Genomic DNA, 16,769 nt, shown 5'->3' on the forward strand with positions numbered 1-16,769 from the left:
ATAATTTGGGGGAGGGAGACGCATCCCTATGGCCATTATAAGCAACCGCTGCGCCTGTGAGCGCTGCCGTCCTCCACGCGAAAATCTCACAAACCTGAGGAACCCACTGCACTTCAACCCCTCTCAGGTGTGAGGGGGGAAAAAAAAAGTGGCGGCAAGGTGATGCTCTCCGGCAACTGGGAACTCCTGGGTGGGAAGGGTCCTCCTGCCACCACCACAGGTGTGCGGGCTTTGCCTCTCGGCATTTCTCCTCAGGCTGCGCCGGCGGCAGCGCGCATGCGCGGCGGCGTCCTCGGGCCTCGCGGCTATTTATTTCGGCGCCTACTCCATCAGCTTCCGGGTCGCAGGGTCTTGGAGGTCGGTGCGCCGGCCCCGGGTCGCTCGCGGGCTGCGGGGCGTCAGTTGTTCCGGTTGTGCCAGCGTCGGAAGAGCCGGTGGGTGTGCCGGTGAGTTTAGCGGGGTCGGGGGTGCAGCGCTTCAATGAAGGGGCTTCGGGCGCGGCTCCGGCTGGTGGTTACCCTCCCATGTTGCGGGGTCTTTGTGCGGAAAGAAAAGGGGGCGCGGGGACCCCCGGGTCTGGGTTGGGGTCCCGGGAGCCTCGCGGTGCGGGTCGCGTGTGGCGTCCCGGTCTGGTCCGGCTCAGCCCCGGCTGGTCGTCCCCGCCGGGACTGAGCCACCCCGGGGAAGGCTTGGTGACACACTTTCCCCCACACGTGTTAAAAAATTGGTGACATGCATCCTCGTTTGCGTTCCCTGTGGTTTGCGGAAAGAGCGTCCCCCTGAAGCTGCTCCCCTGACTTCCGGCAGGAACCTCCTTCTCCCGCTGCTTCTGGATCCTTCCCTGGGAAGGGTCCTGTGTGTGGCAGGGCCACCCTGGCCCTTTGAGGTCAGGGGTCGGGTAGGGAGAAGCTCAGACCGGAGATGCTGTGATCAGGGGTCCTCAAACTTTTTAAACAGGAGGGGGCCAGTTCACTGTCCCTCAGACCGTTGGAGGGCCCAGGCTATAGTTTAGAAAAAACTATGAATAAATTCCTATGCACGCTGCACATATCTTATTTTGAAGTAAAAAAAAAACAGGCGCATGTGGCTTGTGGGCCGTGGTTTGAGGACGCCTGCTAGATTTTTAGTCCTCACCCTGCCACTCGCTGTAGCTTCAGCCCGGTGGAAGTTCCCATCCAACTCTGGGGTTCTGCAGTTACTTGCATTTGTGTAACGCAAGTAACTGCAGCCCTTTCCCTCCTGGGATGGATGCGCATCCCATAAAATGAATCAGCACCTGCGTGAAGGACAGTGCTCTGTCGCCGTCGTTTCTTCATGCTGTCTGGTCGTGATGCCAGAGAACTGGCGTAAGGCCACTGGCAGGTTTGTGTGGATCTCTGATGACTGGCAAGATCCGCAAAAGGCACATCTTAAAAAGCTGAATGATCAGAAGTCACTCTGTGAAAAAGACACCTGCACTCGAATGTTTATAGCAGCACAGTTCACAATTGCAAAGCTGTGGAAACAACCCAAGTGCCCATCCACTCATGAGTGGTTTAATAAAATGTGGTGTATGTGTGTATATACCATGGAGTCCTATTCAGCTCTAAGAAACAATAGTGATCTAGCACCTCTTGTATATTCTTGGCTAGAGCTGGGACCCATTCTACTAAGTGAAATGTCCCAAGAATGGAAAAACAGGCACCACATGTACTCACCAGCAAATTGGTATTAACTGATCAGCACCTAAGTGGACATACAGGAGTAACAGCTGTTGGGTGTCGAGCAGGTGGGGAGGGGGGTGGGCACATAATGAGTGCCATGCGCACCATCTGGGGGAGGGACACGCTTGAAGCTCTGACTCCAGGGGAGGGGGGGGCATGGGCAATATACGAAACCTTAACATGTATACTCCCATAATAGGCTAAAATATAATGAAAAAAGGAGCCACTTACGCTAAATAGAGAATGTTTTAAAAGTAAAAAAAGCTGAATGAATGTGGGAAAGACATTCTTCTTTCCTCTTCCTTAGTGAGGGCATTCATTTGGGACTGTCGGAGGTGAAGTCTGTGCCCTCCAGAAAGTTTTAATAAAAACCGAAAACTTGACTATACTTTGGTTTGAAAGGCTCCTTTGAACGTCTTTGCCACCAAGTGTCTGGTGTTCGTTTCCAAATTTAACCTGGTTGTAAGAATCACCTGTTGATTGTGAAAGTACAAATTCCCTTCAGGTCTGTTGAAACACTCTATGTCCAGGGAGAGGGACCTAAGAGTCTACATTTTTAACAGGTGTGCTAAGTGATTTTCAACTGATAAGATGTAATTGGAGCAAGAATCTTTGAGCCAGATGCACTTAGGTTTAAATCCAGCTCTCTGTGGCATTTAATAGCTTTATAACTTTGGCAGATAGAGGAGTTGCAGATTTCTCTACCTGAAAAGTGAGGATGATATAATTTCAACTTCAGAGACTGTTAAATTAAGTGATCCCAAGCTCTTGGATAATAAGAGTCCTTCTCTTAATCATTTTTGTTTCTACAGAACCTAGCATAGTGCTTAGGATATAACAGTCCCTTACAAGTGTGTTGAGCTAAGAGGACACAGAAGACACATGAAACACTCTAATGCCCTTCGTCTTCCTTACCTTATAGCTTTGTTTTCTTTTTATTAATAATCAATTTGTCAAATGTTGTTATAAATATATCTTTTGATAGTCATGACTGCCAGTAATTGATTCCATAGTCTATCTCTGAAATTGTTTTTTACATTAGATTATTGATAGATTTAAATGGAAGCTGAGTCCATTTGTTGGACTGAATATATGACTTAGTATGTCATTTAAGTCATGTATGACTATGAATGCTATTTATTAGTTACTCTTTGAGAATTCTAGGTCATGGTGATCATAATTTTTTGTTATGCCAGAATTCTAAATCATTGTTTTTAAAGACATCATTGAGATTCCATATATTCGTTGTAATAAGACCTCTACTCCCATAACTTAAAAAACTATTGTTCTGGGTAAAGTATGTGGGTAACAAAACTCAGGAGTGAGGAAGCCATGTTATACAAGGGTTGGTGTTGGTGACTGATGCATTTAAATGTAAAATTAAGAATTAAAAAGCTGAATTATGGTTATGGAAAACTGTATAAATGTTATCAATCTTGACAACATAAAAATATCTTCCAGAAATCAGGAAGTGCAAGTTAGTGTAAGAATGCTAATTTCTATATCTTTCAAGATAGTAGGTCAATCCATATTGTCTAAGTTGAATTATATGGTTTTAAAATGACTCTGATCTCTTAATGTTTGTATAATAACTTTTCTTAACCTTTGGGTATTTGTTTTTTTTCCTCCAAATTACTTATTTACTTTTTCCAGCATATTGCGGGGGTACAAATGTTAACTTTTGGGTATTCTTTAAGGAGCTAAAATTGCTTTTTGTGCAGAAATTGTCTCTCCCCTTTCCCCCAATCAGCAGTTTTTTAGTTTGCTTTGTTTTCTTTTTCTTATTAAACATAGGGTGTCTATTATGATAGTGTTGCCTTAAGATTGCCTTAATTTGAATTCTGGCTTTGTCACTTACCTTACCTAAGTATGTTATCTCAAATTGCATGAATCCATTTCCTCATCTAAAATTGGGCGTTTTATTTGCTTCACATGATTGTTGTAAGGATTAATACCTGTACAGTTGTCCCTGGGTATCCAGGAGAAATTGGTTCCAGGATGCTGGCTCCAGGACTAAAATGCACAGATGCTCAAGTCCCTGATACAAAATGGCATAGTATTTGCAGATAACCTATGTACATACATCCTCCAGTATACTTGAAATCATTTCTAGGTATTATACCTAATACGGTGTAAATGCTGTATAAGTAGTTGCTACACTGTATTGTTTAGGGAATAAGGTCAAAAAGAAAAGTCTGTAAATATTCAGTACAGACTAAACCATCCATTTTTTTTCCTCTGAATATTTTCGAACCAAGGTTGGATTGAGGGCGTGGAACCCACAGATACAGAGGGCCAACTGTACTTACATGACTTAGCCCACTGCCTGAAACTCAAGGTCTGCTCAGAAGAGAACAGCGCTATTATTACTATTTTTAAAATAGAGATTGTTTTTGTATATGTGCATGTCCTTCTTAAATAATATCCTTTATAAATTATCAGTGTATTAGACTTCTGTTTGAGTGTCTGCAAATGACTTAAAGTGCTCTACCATGGAATTTTCCCAGGTTTGAACTTTTTGTCCTGGAAGCTGTGCATCACCATGAGGCTTGTAATTCTCGATAACTATGACTTGGCTAGTGAATGGGCAGCCAAATACATCTGTAATCGCATCATTCAGTTCAAACCCGGACAAGACAGATATTTTACACTGGGTTTACCAACAGGTAATAAACCACTTTTTCCATTTTAGATACTGATATTATCTGAATTTGTATAATTGTAGGTTTTCTCTTATTCAAATATTTCACTCATACCTTTCTAGCCAAATCGCTGATTGAACATACCAGTATATAAAGCTAGAAAAATACGTATAATCTAATCTCAACGTTTTGTTGCTATTTCATATGTTAAAATTCTGTCTCACCTACCATGCCAAAATGCAATAGGAAATACCCAACTTAAGTGACGGTCATAATATTTTTTGATACCTTTTTCTGGTAGTCCTTGGTTTGTTTTTAGGGGCATTGTTTTTGCTGTTCATATTTTTTAGTAGATTAGCTTTCTTTGTTTTTGGTGTTTGTTTGTGGGGTTTTTTTTTTTTTTTTTTATTTAATGGAATTCTCCAGACTTCTTTTTGGTTATTCATAATGTCTTTCCTTGTGCCGTGATTATTTTGTGCTTGCTTATTTCTATATATTGAGTTCTTACAGGACAGAAAAAGTCTTAATAATCTGTTTTATCTGAGTCATGGTAGGCACTTGCTAAATGTTATTTTAGTAAATGACTATTATAAAGCAGATATTAAAATGAAGTTTCTCTAACCAGTTCATCCTGTACCATATCTTTCATTATTTTTACCTCCAGCCACATAGAGTAAATTAAAAATAATTGACTGTCACAAAATAAAAGAATAGGTGAAGCTAGTATGAACTTTTTCAAAAACAGATTTTCAGGTTGCTAGAAAATTTGATTTTTTAATCTGTTTTAGGGAGTACACCTTTAGGATGTTATAAAAAACTAATAGAATATCACAAGAATGGAAACCTTTCTTTTAAATATGTGAAGACCTTTAACATGGATGAATATGTAGGTAAGCTATATTTGAATTTATTGAATATATTATTTGGAAATATATTACATTTTGAATAAAACAAATATATTTTTGGAATATTAAACTTATGTTATAAATACATTTCTAGGATATAATGTACTGTTTTGTGATGAGATTGGGAGTTTATATAAAAACCTATGTCTTTGTGTGGTGGTAGCACAGTATGCTGGAAGGAATACAGGACTAGAAATCAGAAGATCTTCATTCACCCTGGGCTCTGCCACTTACCAGTCATGTAACTTTGAGCCAATCTATTCTCATTTTTTTTTCTTGCGTCAGTATCAAAACCAGTGTTGTGGGAATGAATTAAGTAAAGTGTATGTAAAAGTAATTAGTAAGACACTCTTTCAAATCAAAAGCTATTTATATTATAAGCCATGAAGCTTCTATGATTGTTAAGTTGCTTAACTGGAAAGATCTGTGATGCATAGAAATTGTGTCAAAATTAAATAAAGGTATATGTTTTTACTGGCAGCTAAGTGAATACCCAAAGAACTTTTTTGTGATTCAATATAATAATACTTTGCACACATGTAGAATGAGTAGGGGACGAACATGGCTAGCATTTCGGTTGAATGGCTAATTATTTTATTTAGAGCTTAACATGCAAGTCCCATTGCCTAAAATTTTGTGTGTTTGAGAAGTGATTAAGTACACATGAACTAGACATCCTGGGCTCAAATCCCAGCCCTGTCATGAGCTATGGGACCTGGGGAAAGTTCTGTCTTTCAATTTTTCATCTATAAAATGAGAATAATAGTATTTCCATCGGTGTTTTACAAATTAATTTTTAATAGATACATGTAAAGTGATTAATGCCGGACGTATAATCACTTATCCCACATAAAAATACTAAATACTGTTAAATTATGGTATAGAGAGGTTATTTATACTAAATAGCATTTATGGCTTAAATAGAAAAATAAAATTTAGGTTTATTTCTGGAAATTTACATTTTTATTTATTTCATATTTAGGACTGCCGAGAAATCATCCTGAAAGCTACCATTCTTATATGTGGAATAACTTTTTTAAGCATGTTGATATAGATCCTAATAATGCTCATATCCTTGATGGGAATGCTACAGATTTACAAGCAGAATGTGATGCATTTGAAAAGAAAATAAAAGAAGCTGGAGGAATAGATCTTTTTGTTGGAGGTATGTAAAAACATTTTGTCATTAATTGTTAATATTTGAATTAGGTGTTTTAAAATTTAAAAACCTTAATGCATAATGTGAAGAACACCTGTGACTTATGTATATAATATCCGTTTATTCTGCTATTGATTTGTTTTACTTTATTTTCATCAAATCTTAAAATTCATGTTAATTTTAAAATTGATAGTTGGAATTATTTAAATTATGCCTTGAAAGAAAGGTCCCAATTCCTATTAAACTCCTCTAATCATCTCTTTAAAGTTGACAGCTTATCACACCTTTCAAAATGATCTGTTTCTTTTCCTAAATGATAGGTTTATCTTTTAATATTTCGTTAAAACTCCTGCCCAGCCTACTTACGTATTACAGAGTTAAATTTAAAAGTTTGCATGAGGAGCAGGTGGATTTTAGCAGATCACTTAAATTGCTTCAGCTCATAAGAAATCAGGTGATGATGTAAGACTTATCAGTATAACTGTATACTGCTATACTGTATATCAGTATATGCTGTATAACTGTCTTAATAAATTCCAAAGGGAATGTTTTAACCAGATTTCACTTGTAATTTATATATGTCTATGTATGTGTATATTTGTGTATGTACATAATCTGTAGTTGAAAATAGGAAGAGTTTTTTCTTTTGGAATGACAACATGGTTTTCTGTTGTCGGTATGAAGCGTCTAAGACAGCTACCTGATTGCTATAAGAATGGAATAACTTCAACTATATAAAACTAGAATTGTTTCTTGCCAGATTCTTTAATCAACTAAATATACTAATCCTCTAAATTAACATTGTTGTCTATATATAATTAGAAAACTGCTCAAAATTACATGAATCTAGATATTCAATAATGCTGTCTTGCAGTTAATTTTTAGTTGAAGTGATTAAGTATGGTTGAAATGTTTGGTTGCCCTTGGGGAAAATTTTGTTTTACAATCTGACATAAATTTGTACCCTGTTTTGACCACTTGCTAGCTGTATGACCTTGGGAAGTTTATTGAGGTTCCGTATAATTAAGTCACTTGTAAAACAGGATTAATATTAACCATTCCAAAATTCATGAGAATTAATCATGCTATAACATGTATAAAATGCCTTGCACAGGGCTTGGTATACAGTTGGTACTCCATAAGTGTTACTTCAATATTCTCTTTCTAAACTGTAAATGCAGAAATAATTGTCCCTTAGTTTTATTGAATTCCCTAGGATTTTTATGGAATTATCTCTAAGGACATCCAGTGAGATTGAAATCTTTGCCTTGAGGAAATTTTTATCCCTACCTATCAGAGCCAATACCATTTACTTTCTTGTGTAGATAGAATGATTATTAACCTGAGCATGGATGTAAGTTTTGTATTATTGCTTTTCAAAATAGAAAAGTTATCTAGGTTTTAAATAAAATTTGCTAATATCACTTCAGTAATTCCAGAGAACATATGCATAGTCCTATTTTATACATATAGCTTAATTTTGAGATAATTACCATTTTTACCTCAGTATCAAGGCTTAAAACAATAGATTTTTGAAAATATCTGAGCAGTGCAGTAACCACCTACTTTTTATAAGGTTTGTTATTAAAAATGGCTGCTTGAAAAGTCTTCAGTTGTGAACTTTTTTCTGTTAATTTATTGACAAATAAGGATCCATGTGACAAATCTCTTATAGACTCAATGCTAGGAAATAAAATTTACTGGGAGGGAAAACTGATGAAAACTGTTTTGTTCTTTTGCTTGCTTTCCAGAAAGTATCGATAGCTTAATATACATTTAAGGCTGGAACTCTCTTATCCAAAATTGCTGGTAGGACTCTCTTCTTTCCCCATAGCTTTAATTCACTTATTTCTTTTTAGCTCAATTTATTTTGGGTAATGTTTCCTCAATTATATAAACCACCTCAGTTCTCCCTTTGAACTAGGTGGTGCATAAATTATAATTATGTATGTTTATCACTGACACTACTAAAAAGAAATTGACTTTGTTATTTAACCAATGTGTTTCAAGCTTCCTGTAGTTTGTTTCCCCCCAAACCATCTTCCCCCCCCACCCCAAAAAAGCACATTTTAAGAGTTTTCTTGCTTCCTCCCTTAACATTTTTGCTGTAGTCAGGTGATGATCCAGGGCCTGGCATTGTATATGTACCATCTACATGGTTACTCCGTGCATAGGGAGAGAAGAGTTAGCTTATTGCATTTGGGATGCCCTGTTATTGGATGTGTACTCATGAAAAGAATCTCATTTGATTCTTTGTATTTGTTGATCTAGGTTTATCATCATTGGATTTTTTTTTTTTTTTAAGACAAGGCTTGGTATCTGGGTCTTACCACTTACCCTTCTTTTGTTCCAGGGTTTGGTTAATAAAAGCACTAAGAACTTTGCCAAATGGGATCAAAATACCAGCTTTATTAAAGGTAAAGTTGGAATAGAGATTGCAGTTTGGGCTGGAAGCCACAGTGGGGTTTTCCCCTCCTCCTCTCTGAATTGGAAACAGTAGAATAATGAGAAGAGCTCAAGAACATTAATCTACTCTCACTCATCCTGGGAATTAGAGTTCCCTTTCCTTGGTAGAGGGAAAAGAGGAAATACATACACTCAAAAGTTCTCATTCTTCCTCTGATGGCAAAAGTAATAAGAGTCAGGGTAAGGTGTATCATGTAATTCCTCACCTATCCCCAGGAATAAGATATACAAGCATGGAATTTTGTAAATAAAATCTAAATTATTAACTTTAAAAGTATCTTAAGGTATTTTTGTCTTTAAAAAGTAAAAGATGCTAGGGAAAACCTTAACCTTCTCATTTGATTGCATGCTTAGATTCTTTTGGTTTGTTAGTAACTGGCTAGTGGGACCACAGGTAAACTAATTGGAATGATTCTAGGGTAACCCACAAAACTGAAGGAAGACTTGAAACAACCAAGTCTCTGGAAAGACGAGAACCAGAGGATTTCAGATTTCAGAAACAGGGACTCATTAGCCTTCTCCTTTCAGCTCTGTCATCCAGTGCCTTGGTTCTCTGTGCCCTCTTTCTTTTTATATCCCTGGTCAAGATTGAGATCCAGAGAGATTCTGATTAGTTCACCTTGGGGGAAAGTACATATCTCTAGACCACAGCCACTGTAAGAGGGATACAGGGAATTATAATTGTGCTAGCCCCTGTGGTGAGGGGAGCAGAGCAGAAGACAAAGGTGGGGAGGTGAGAGAAACTACTGGGCCGACCAAAGAATAACAACCGTACATTCACTTATTCAGCAGTTAAGTGCCTCCTGTGTGTCATGTGCTGTTCTAAATGGTAAGGATTTAATAGATGAAGTCCTTACTTTCATGAAGAGGGAGGGACATGTACGTTCTACCCATAGAACACAGGAAAGACATTTTCTCCAGTGAAGTTTTTATTTAGACTTAAAGGCTAAATAAGAATCAGCCACATTAAAAAAAACAATGGTTTTATCTTCAAAACCTGAAATTTTGACAGTTAACGCATGGGCGTTCGGTGAATATGTGGACCCTTCTCCATTGTTGACCTCTCATGATTTCAGCTTAGCTGTACCCTTCTCTATGGCCCAAATCACTAGTGAGGTCACTGGTGTGGATCTAAGTAGACTTCCTATTATGTCTGGAAATTTTATTTTCCTGGTTCCATCCTTTCCCCTTTACACATATTTAGAGAAATATAAATATAAATGTTTAGGCATATGTATACCTAAGAGGAGGAACAGAATACTTTTATACATCTATAGAGAAATGCGTCTCTGTAATTTAAACATATTTATAAGCAGATACGTACTTAATAGTAGAAATAATCAATGCATAATTAACCACATATAGATCTGGCTTTATGTTCCCACGTTAAAAATTCCTAGATTGCTGTCCTTTGGTAGTCTGTATCTGCTCCACCAAGTATTCATTTCTTCTTAACATCCTTCAAAACCAGGTTACTTATTGTCATATTTTATTGCAACTTGCTGGAATTGTATGCTAAGTGTCAGAATAATACACATATCTTATCCTTATATATGCAGAATATAAATGTTAAAGATATTTTAATGTCTCAGAGAACTTGCGGGTTTATTTTTGATTGAGGTTGCCAGAAATGTGACTTCTTCTAGGGTGTCTGTATATAAAGCTTCTTTTATTTATATCATAGAAAGGGCTTGATTTTTATGAAAATTATCTCTCAATTCCTTCAAATAAAGGATGCCATTCTTGGCTACATTTTTACAAGCAATTCTAGAATGTTAGAGCTGACAGTAGATCTCTTTAAAGCAGTGTTTTTTAAACTCTGGTTGTCACCCATTATTATTAGGTCATGAAATCAATATAGTCCATCCACATTTGCTTTTTTTTGTTAATGGAATGGAATAGAAAATAGCTTGTATGGCTGCTAGTAAGAGTAAGTATGGTTTCATCAATTATTTTAATTATATTTTACATGTGTGATAATGTGAATATATGTGCCAGCTTGTATCAAATATTTAAAATCAGTTCAAAAAATTGAATACTACTTCTCTAGATATTTTCTTGTCCACACACTTTTATAAGTGAAGGAACTATACTATAGAGAAGTCCATTTGTTGATGGCCCCATCTGGACTAGAACCAAGCAAATTAAAGTGTGGCAAGAGTACAGAAACCACTGAGTTAGGAATCGGAAAACTTAGATTTGAGTTCTTTCTCAGTATTTACTAAATTGCAACCTTGAACAAGTTGCTCATTTTCCATGAGCATCATAGTTTCTTTCCTTTTGTGTTTTTTAAAAAAAAAGATGGGGATGTTGAAGGAATTAGATATGCATAATCTGGCCAGCTTATAAGATTGCTAAATATATCTGTTTTGATGATGCATGTGAAAGGGCTTTAAAAACTGAAGTGTTATATAAGGTGATACTTAATTTTACTACTACTATTAGAATCATGCCAACTCATTGCTAAGCATAAAGAAACCACGGAAATATTGAATCAATGCAAAAATATTTTAATGCAGTTTTAGGAATTCAGCTATAAAACAAGGTAAGTGTGTTTACTCTTAAATCCATGTTGAATTTAGAGAACTCTTATTTACTATCCATGAAAAACTTCATTTACTCTGTGTATGTATGTTTCTTTTGAAAGGAATTGGTCCAGATGGTCATGTCGCTTTCAATGAGCCTGGGTCCAGTTTGGTATCAAGGACAAGATTAAAGACTCTAGCAATGGATACCATTTTGGCAAATGCTAAATATTTTGATGGAGACTTAGCAAAAGTGCCAACCATGGCTCTAACTGTTGGTGTGGGGACCGTAATGGACGCCAGAGAAGTAAGAATTAAATGTTCTTCGATGCTTTCCCTTTGATGTTGATATATGTTGGAGGTATTATGATGCTGAATATGTGTTATTTCAGTTGCATTCTACTTGCAGTATAAATTGTTCACTGGTTTTAGTAACTACATTTTGTCACTCTCATTGACAAGTCTTTTGGAGCTGTAAACTAAGAATTAGCCCCCATTTTTGAGGCACTGCTTCACTTCCCTTCCCCCTACAGTTTGAGGTCCTAAAATCTTACCAATCACACGGTTTGTTTTTACTTGAAACAGTCTTATGACAGGACTGTTGGGACAAAGATGCAATGCTAGTTATACATACACTACTTTCAGAGTCCTCAAGATGATTGTGTGTTAAGTGTTTGACTGTGTTTCGGGCTATGTAGGATAGCTCGGTTGGTTTCCAGGAGAAAAGAAAACCCATCTAGGTCTGGATCTTTTCTACATTTACTGTTAAGTATGTAAGAACTCTGAACAGTAAACTGTGCCTAACTTTTAAGTTTTTGATTGGGCTCTCATTTTCTTCCTTGATAACAGAACAAATTATAGTCCATGATTAATCAAGGCATAGCTTGATTTTAATCAAGATATAGCTTGAAAATGAAATCCAGTAAAGTCATGATAAAAACGAAATATTGGCAATATCCTGGTCCTCCTTCATTTCTCCCTGTTTTAGAAGGTCTAGTTATAAAATACACAATATAGCATTTCTATGTGGTATATTTTAGAACTACAGCCTCTTTAATATTCATTTTTTAACAATTCTGATAATGCAAAAATCAAATTTAAAGATTCATGATATTACAGAAACCGACATGCATAGTTTGAGTTGTAAAATGGGATTGATTTACTGCTGGAAGATAAAGAAGATTCATTCTAACACAACACATGTACACTCACATGTTGAATTATTTCATAGGTGGTTAGGGATTTGGGACCAAGAGCTTGGATTTTCCTGTAGCTTATAAGGATAGTTTCAGTTGTATGTTCAGTTGTATGATCTCCTGTGTTTCAGGAGATCCCCAGTCCTTAAGTCAGTTTTTGTTCTGAGTCGGACGGCATATGTTCAGTGAAACGACTTTCAGGCTTCTCTAGATTACTTTTCAAATATCTGTTGTAGAGTCTTTTTGCTTTTCTGAAGTAGTATTTCTTGCTTGTGTGGACAAGAGCAGTTTGCTGCAATCATTCCAGATTATATAAATTGTTAGAAGACCTGTAATTCTGCTTTTGCAAGGTAGCCCTTTTGTTTGTTGTTCTTCATTCTCCCAGATTATCTTTTACATATCATTAACTCCGTTATGTATGGGTATCATAGTGTATCCACTAACACCCACAACAAGATGCTGCTTTGCTTTGCTAAACGAGAAGGAGCACTTTGGTCTTGCTTGTTACCTAATAAAGTTAGAAATAAATAACTTGAACTGCGAAAAAATGTGGAGCTGTGTATTTCTTTTCCTCTGAAAAATACTGGTTTTAATACCCTGTTTAAAAAACAATAGGGCTTCTTACTCATTTGGAACATGTTTTAACATACATTAACAAGCGCTCTTCATGATTTTCTAGGTAATGATCCTCATAACAGGGGCACACAAGGCATTTGCCCTGTACAAAGCCATCGAAGAAGGCATCAACCACATGTGGACTGTCTCGGCTTTCCAGCAGCATCCCTGGACTATTTTCGTGTGTGATGAAGATGCTACTTTAGAATTGAGAGTTAAAACTGTGAAATACTTTAAAGGTGAGCATGGAATTTCAAAACCAGACTGTGAGGTGTTCTGTTGCAGGTGACAGTTAAAACCTTAATGTGAAGTGGAGTTACATCCCACACTGTGGCCTATTAACCACAGGCACGGGGGACAACAGTCAGTTCTTTCAAGGAGTAAAAACTGACCACAGATAACAGTAGCTTGCAGGTAGTTTCCTGTTTTGTTTTGTTTTTCATGAAGAGAATCTCTGTAATCTGTATTTTCAGTAAACACAATTTTTCTGCATCTCACATTCAGAAATATAGCATATAATCTTAAATTCCTAAGTTTAAAGGAAACTGGCAATTTGTAGTACATGTAAATATGTGAGTGTGGCAAAAATCTTGACAGTGTTATACAAATGAAGATTGGCAGGCACTGAAAATATTTTAAAAACAATTTGATCATGCTGTATATATGGTTTTGTCTTATATTTGCACTTATGTTTTGTGAGTATTTTGTTTTACTAAATATTCCTCAAAAGCATTTTTAGTGGACAGTTAAGTAGATGTAATTTAACATTTCATTAACAGATTTCCAGTCATTCATATTTTTATCAATTAAGTTACTAGTTTTTTACCAAGTCACAAATATATTAAACTGAAATTGTTAGCTTCTTTGTAATTTGAGAGAAATAGTGATGAGTTAGTTGAGAATAACAGAGCTCTTGGTTGGGGTTTTGCCTATATATTTCAACACAGTCCTTCAGATTTCATGCCAAAATAGATTCCTTAAGAATTCTCATTATCCAGAAATTTTAATGCCAGTTTTGAGGAGATTAATTTAACATGACTATTTTCTAATACTAGTAATCCCCAGGTAAACCCTTGTACTAGTCTGATTTTTGTCACAATCTGGTTTTATAAGACTTTTACATTTTAGTGAATAATATATTTAATAATAGCCAATACTCTATGACCAGGCACTATTCTAAATGCATTGCACTTAATGATTTACTTAATTCTCACAGCAGTGTTATGAAGTGGGTACTCTTATGTTCCCATTTTTAAATAAATTACCAGGCTTATGATGGAGGTGTTAAACCACCTACCCAGTCATTCAGCTCTTCTGTGGACAGGACTTGGCAGTTGTGTCTACTCTGTTACACTGCCTCCCAGAAGAATGAAATCTAAATCAAAACCGTATTTCCATTTTTTCTCATATCATTGATTCATTGAAAGGTATAGACATATGTTAATTTAAATTAGAAGGGAGGTAAATGTTTTAATTCATCTATCCAAATTCTAAGCTCTTCTGAAAAATTTTGAAGCATAGACTGCTCATGAGAATATTGTTGCATTGCCTAAAGAGGGTGTGTATTTTCCACTTTGGAACTGTGTTTCTAAAGAGGTTGCAGGATATCAGCCTGTCAGGATACCTCCTTCAATATGAAGAAAAAATGGAATTGGGATATTGTCCCTTAAAAGCCTTTCCAGCAAGGAGCATCTACTTACTATTAATAACAAGTACCCTCTCTCTCCAACCCAATAATCCCATTTTCTGCAAAAAGCTGCATTGAGTGCTGCTCCCTCAGCCTTCTTAATAACCTGGAAGACTTAATTGGTTTCTTTAACCTTCAAAATATAAAATATTTTTTTCATTAATTGGGCCAAAGATAATCTTTTTAGAACTTTTTAAGAAATGCAGTACTTATGCACTAACATATGAATAACTGGAAGATATTTCCCAAGAAGCTTTAATAGGTAAGAACAATCTGCAAGTATACACACAATGATTACATCAAATTTAAAACCTACTTAAATTTAAAAACCTGTTTCTACTCTAAATTATTTAGTACAGGTTATCTTCTGTATTTTTAGTAAACTTCCCTCAATGTGAAATGGTTAAGCTTATAATCTACCTTGTCATAAATACACATAGCAAAATAATGGAATATGATTTGCCAGATGAATGGATAGGATAATGTATTGGAGTGTAAGTTCTAAGCCCCTCACTGGAGTCTAGTTAGAGGGAACTGCCTGATCAAGATCAACAGACTTTTAGATGTAATTAAAATGTATCAACTGACTTAGTATTCAAATTTACCTTGTCATACTGAAGCTCCCTAAAGAACTTACTTCTGGTTACTCCCAAAGTATTTGGACACATTCTACATCTGCACTGTTCCATAAATAATTGTAAATTGATATTTTCTAGGTAGTTAAAACTAGACATTCTAAAACATTTCTATTTGCACTATTTCAGTAAACCTATTTTGTATCAGATGGGAACCAAATAGACTTACTGTATCTTATTTAAAAAAAAACTTTTCTAAAGTAAATGAGTTCAAATTAACAAACAACTAGAACTGTGCTTTTTTTCTTTAAGGTTTAATGCATGTGTACAATAAACTTGTGGATCCACTATACAGTATGAAGGAAGGAAATTGAAGGAGATTGGAGCAAAATTCTTCTTGAACAGAGCACTTTTTTTTTTATAAGTAGCAGATGAATTTTCAACTATGCAATGATAAAACATGGGGAATTTTGAAGACTGTCATTTTTGAAGTCCACTATCTATGTTAAACATTCCATATTTAGAATGTATATCACACTAGAGTTCAGAAGTAGTTAGCTCTCAAAATTGATTGGCTATTATAAAATACAGAAAGCCACAGAGCCACCTAGAAAACAGCATAGAAATGAAATGTCTGCCATTCAGAAATTTAAAGTCATGTTTAAAGGTAGAGTCTGCATATCAGGTGCCATTGTGGCTTGACTCTAGTGGCATACCTAGATTTTCATATGTGAATGACAAGATGACACTCCAAACCTTTCAGGTATCAAAACTATCATTGCAAACCTTTACTTTTGGAATGCTGCCTTTGTTTTCTGTGAATTACACACATGCTCTCTGCACGTGGTTGCCTTAGTCATCTTCCTACAGTAACATCTAGACATTAAGAGTTATGCCATATATTGTTGGTAAAGGAAATTTGAAGAGATGACAGTGCCTAAGAGTACAGTTTACATCCTTTTAGAAAGTATGTGTAAGTGCATGTTTTTTGTGCACCTTCTATAGCACTTTTTTACAAATATGCTCTTATTTTTGTTTAATGACTTGGGTTCCTGCCCTTAATATAAGTTTCTTGGCAATTATGAGCTTTATATCTAGGAACACACTTGAGATTGTTTTGGAGAATATCTTATTGTTAAACTTCATAAATGATTAGCTTTATTCCTTATATATAAAATGTCTGAAAAGAAAATATGAAACATATAAAAGGAATTACTGTAAACTATTGTAGATTGACATAATTTGCCTAATCAGATCACAAAAGTATATTGTTTTCTATCTTCAACTCAAATAAAG

General features: G+C 36.0%; 1 protein-coding gene across 1 annotated transcript; it reads left to right on the top strand.

The window, feature by feature from the left end:
- The first annotated feature begins 322 nt into the window (after positions 1 to 322).
- Positions 323 to 16,769, top strand: GNPDA2 (glucosamine-6-phosphate deaminase 2). The gene is made up of 7 exons (XM_012743051.2): positions 323 to 446; positions 4,211 to 4,369; positions 5,134 to 5,235; positions 6,233 to 6,415; positions 11,523 to 11,707; positions 13,276 to 13,450; positions 15,786 to 16,769. The coding sequence occupies exons 2-7, from the start codon at positions 4,246 to 4,248 to the stop codon at positions 15,845 to 15,847; spliced, it is 831 nt and encodes a 276-aa protein (XP_012598505.1). The 5' UTR covers positions 323 to 446; positions 4,211 to 4,245; the 3' UTR covers positions 15,848 to 16,769.

Source organism: Microcebus murinus, chromosome 26 (assembly GCF_040939455.1).
Source record: "Microcebus murinus isolate Inina chromosome 26, M.murinus_Inina_mat1.0, whole genome shotgun sequence".
In the NCBI taxonomy this organism is placed as follows: Eukaryota; Metazoa; Chordata; class Mammalia; order Primates; family Cheirogaleidae; genus Microcebus; species Microcebus murinus.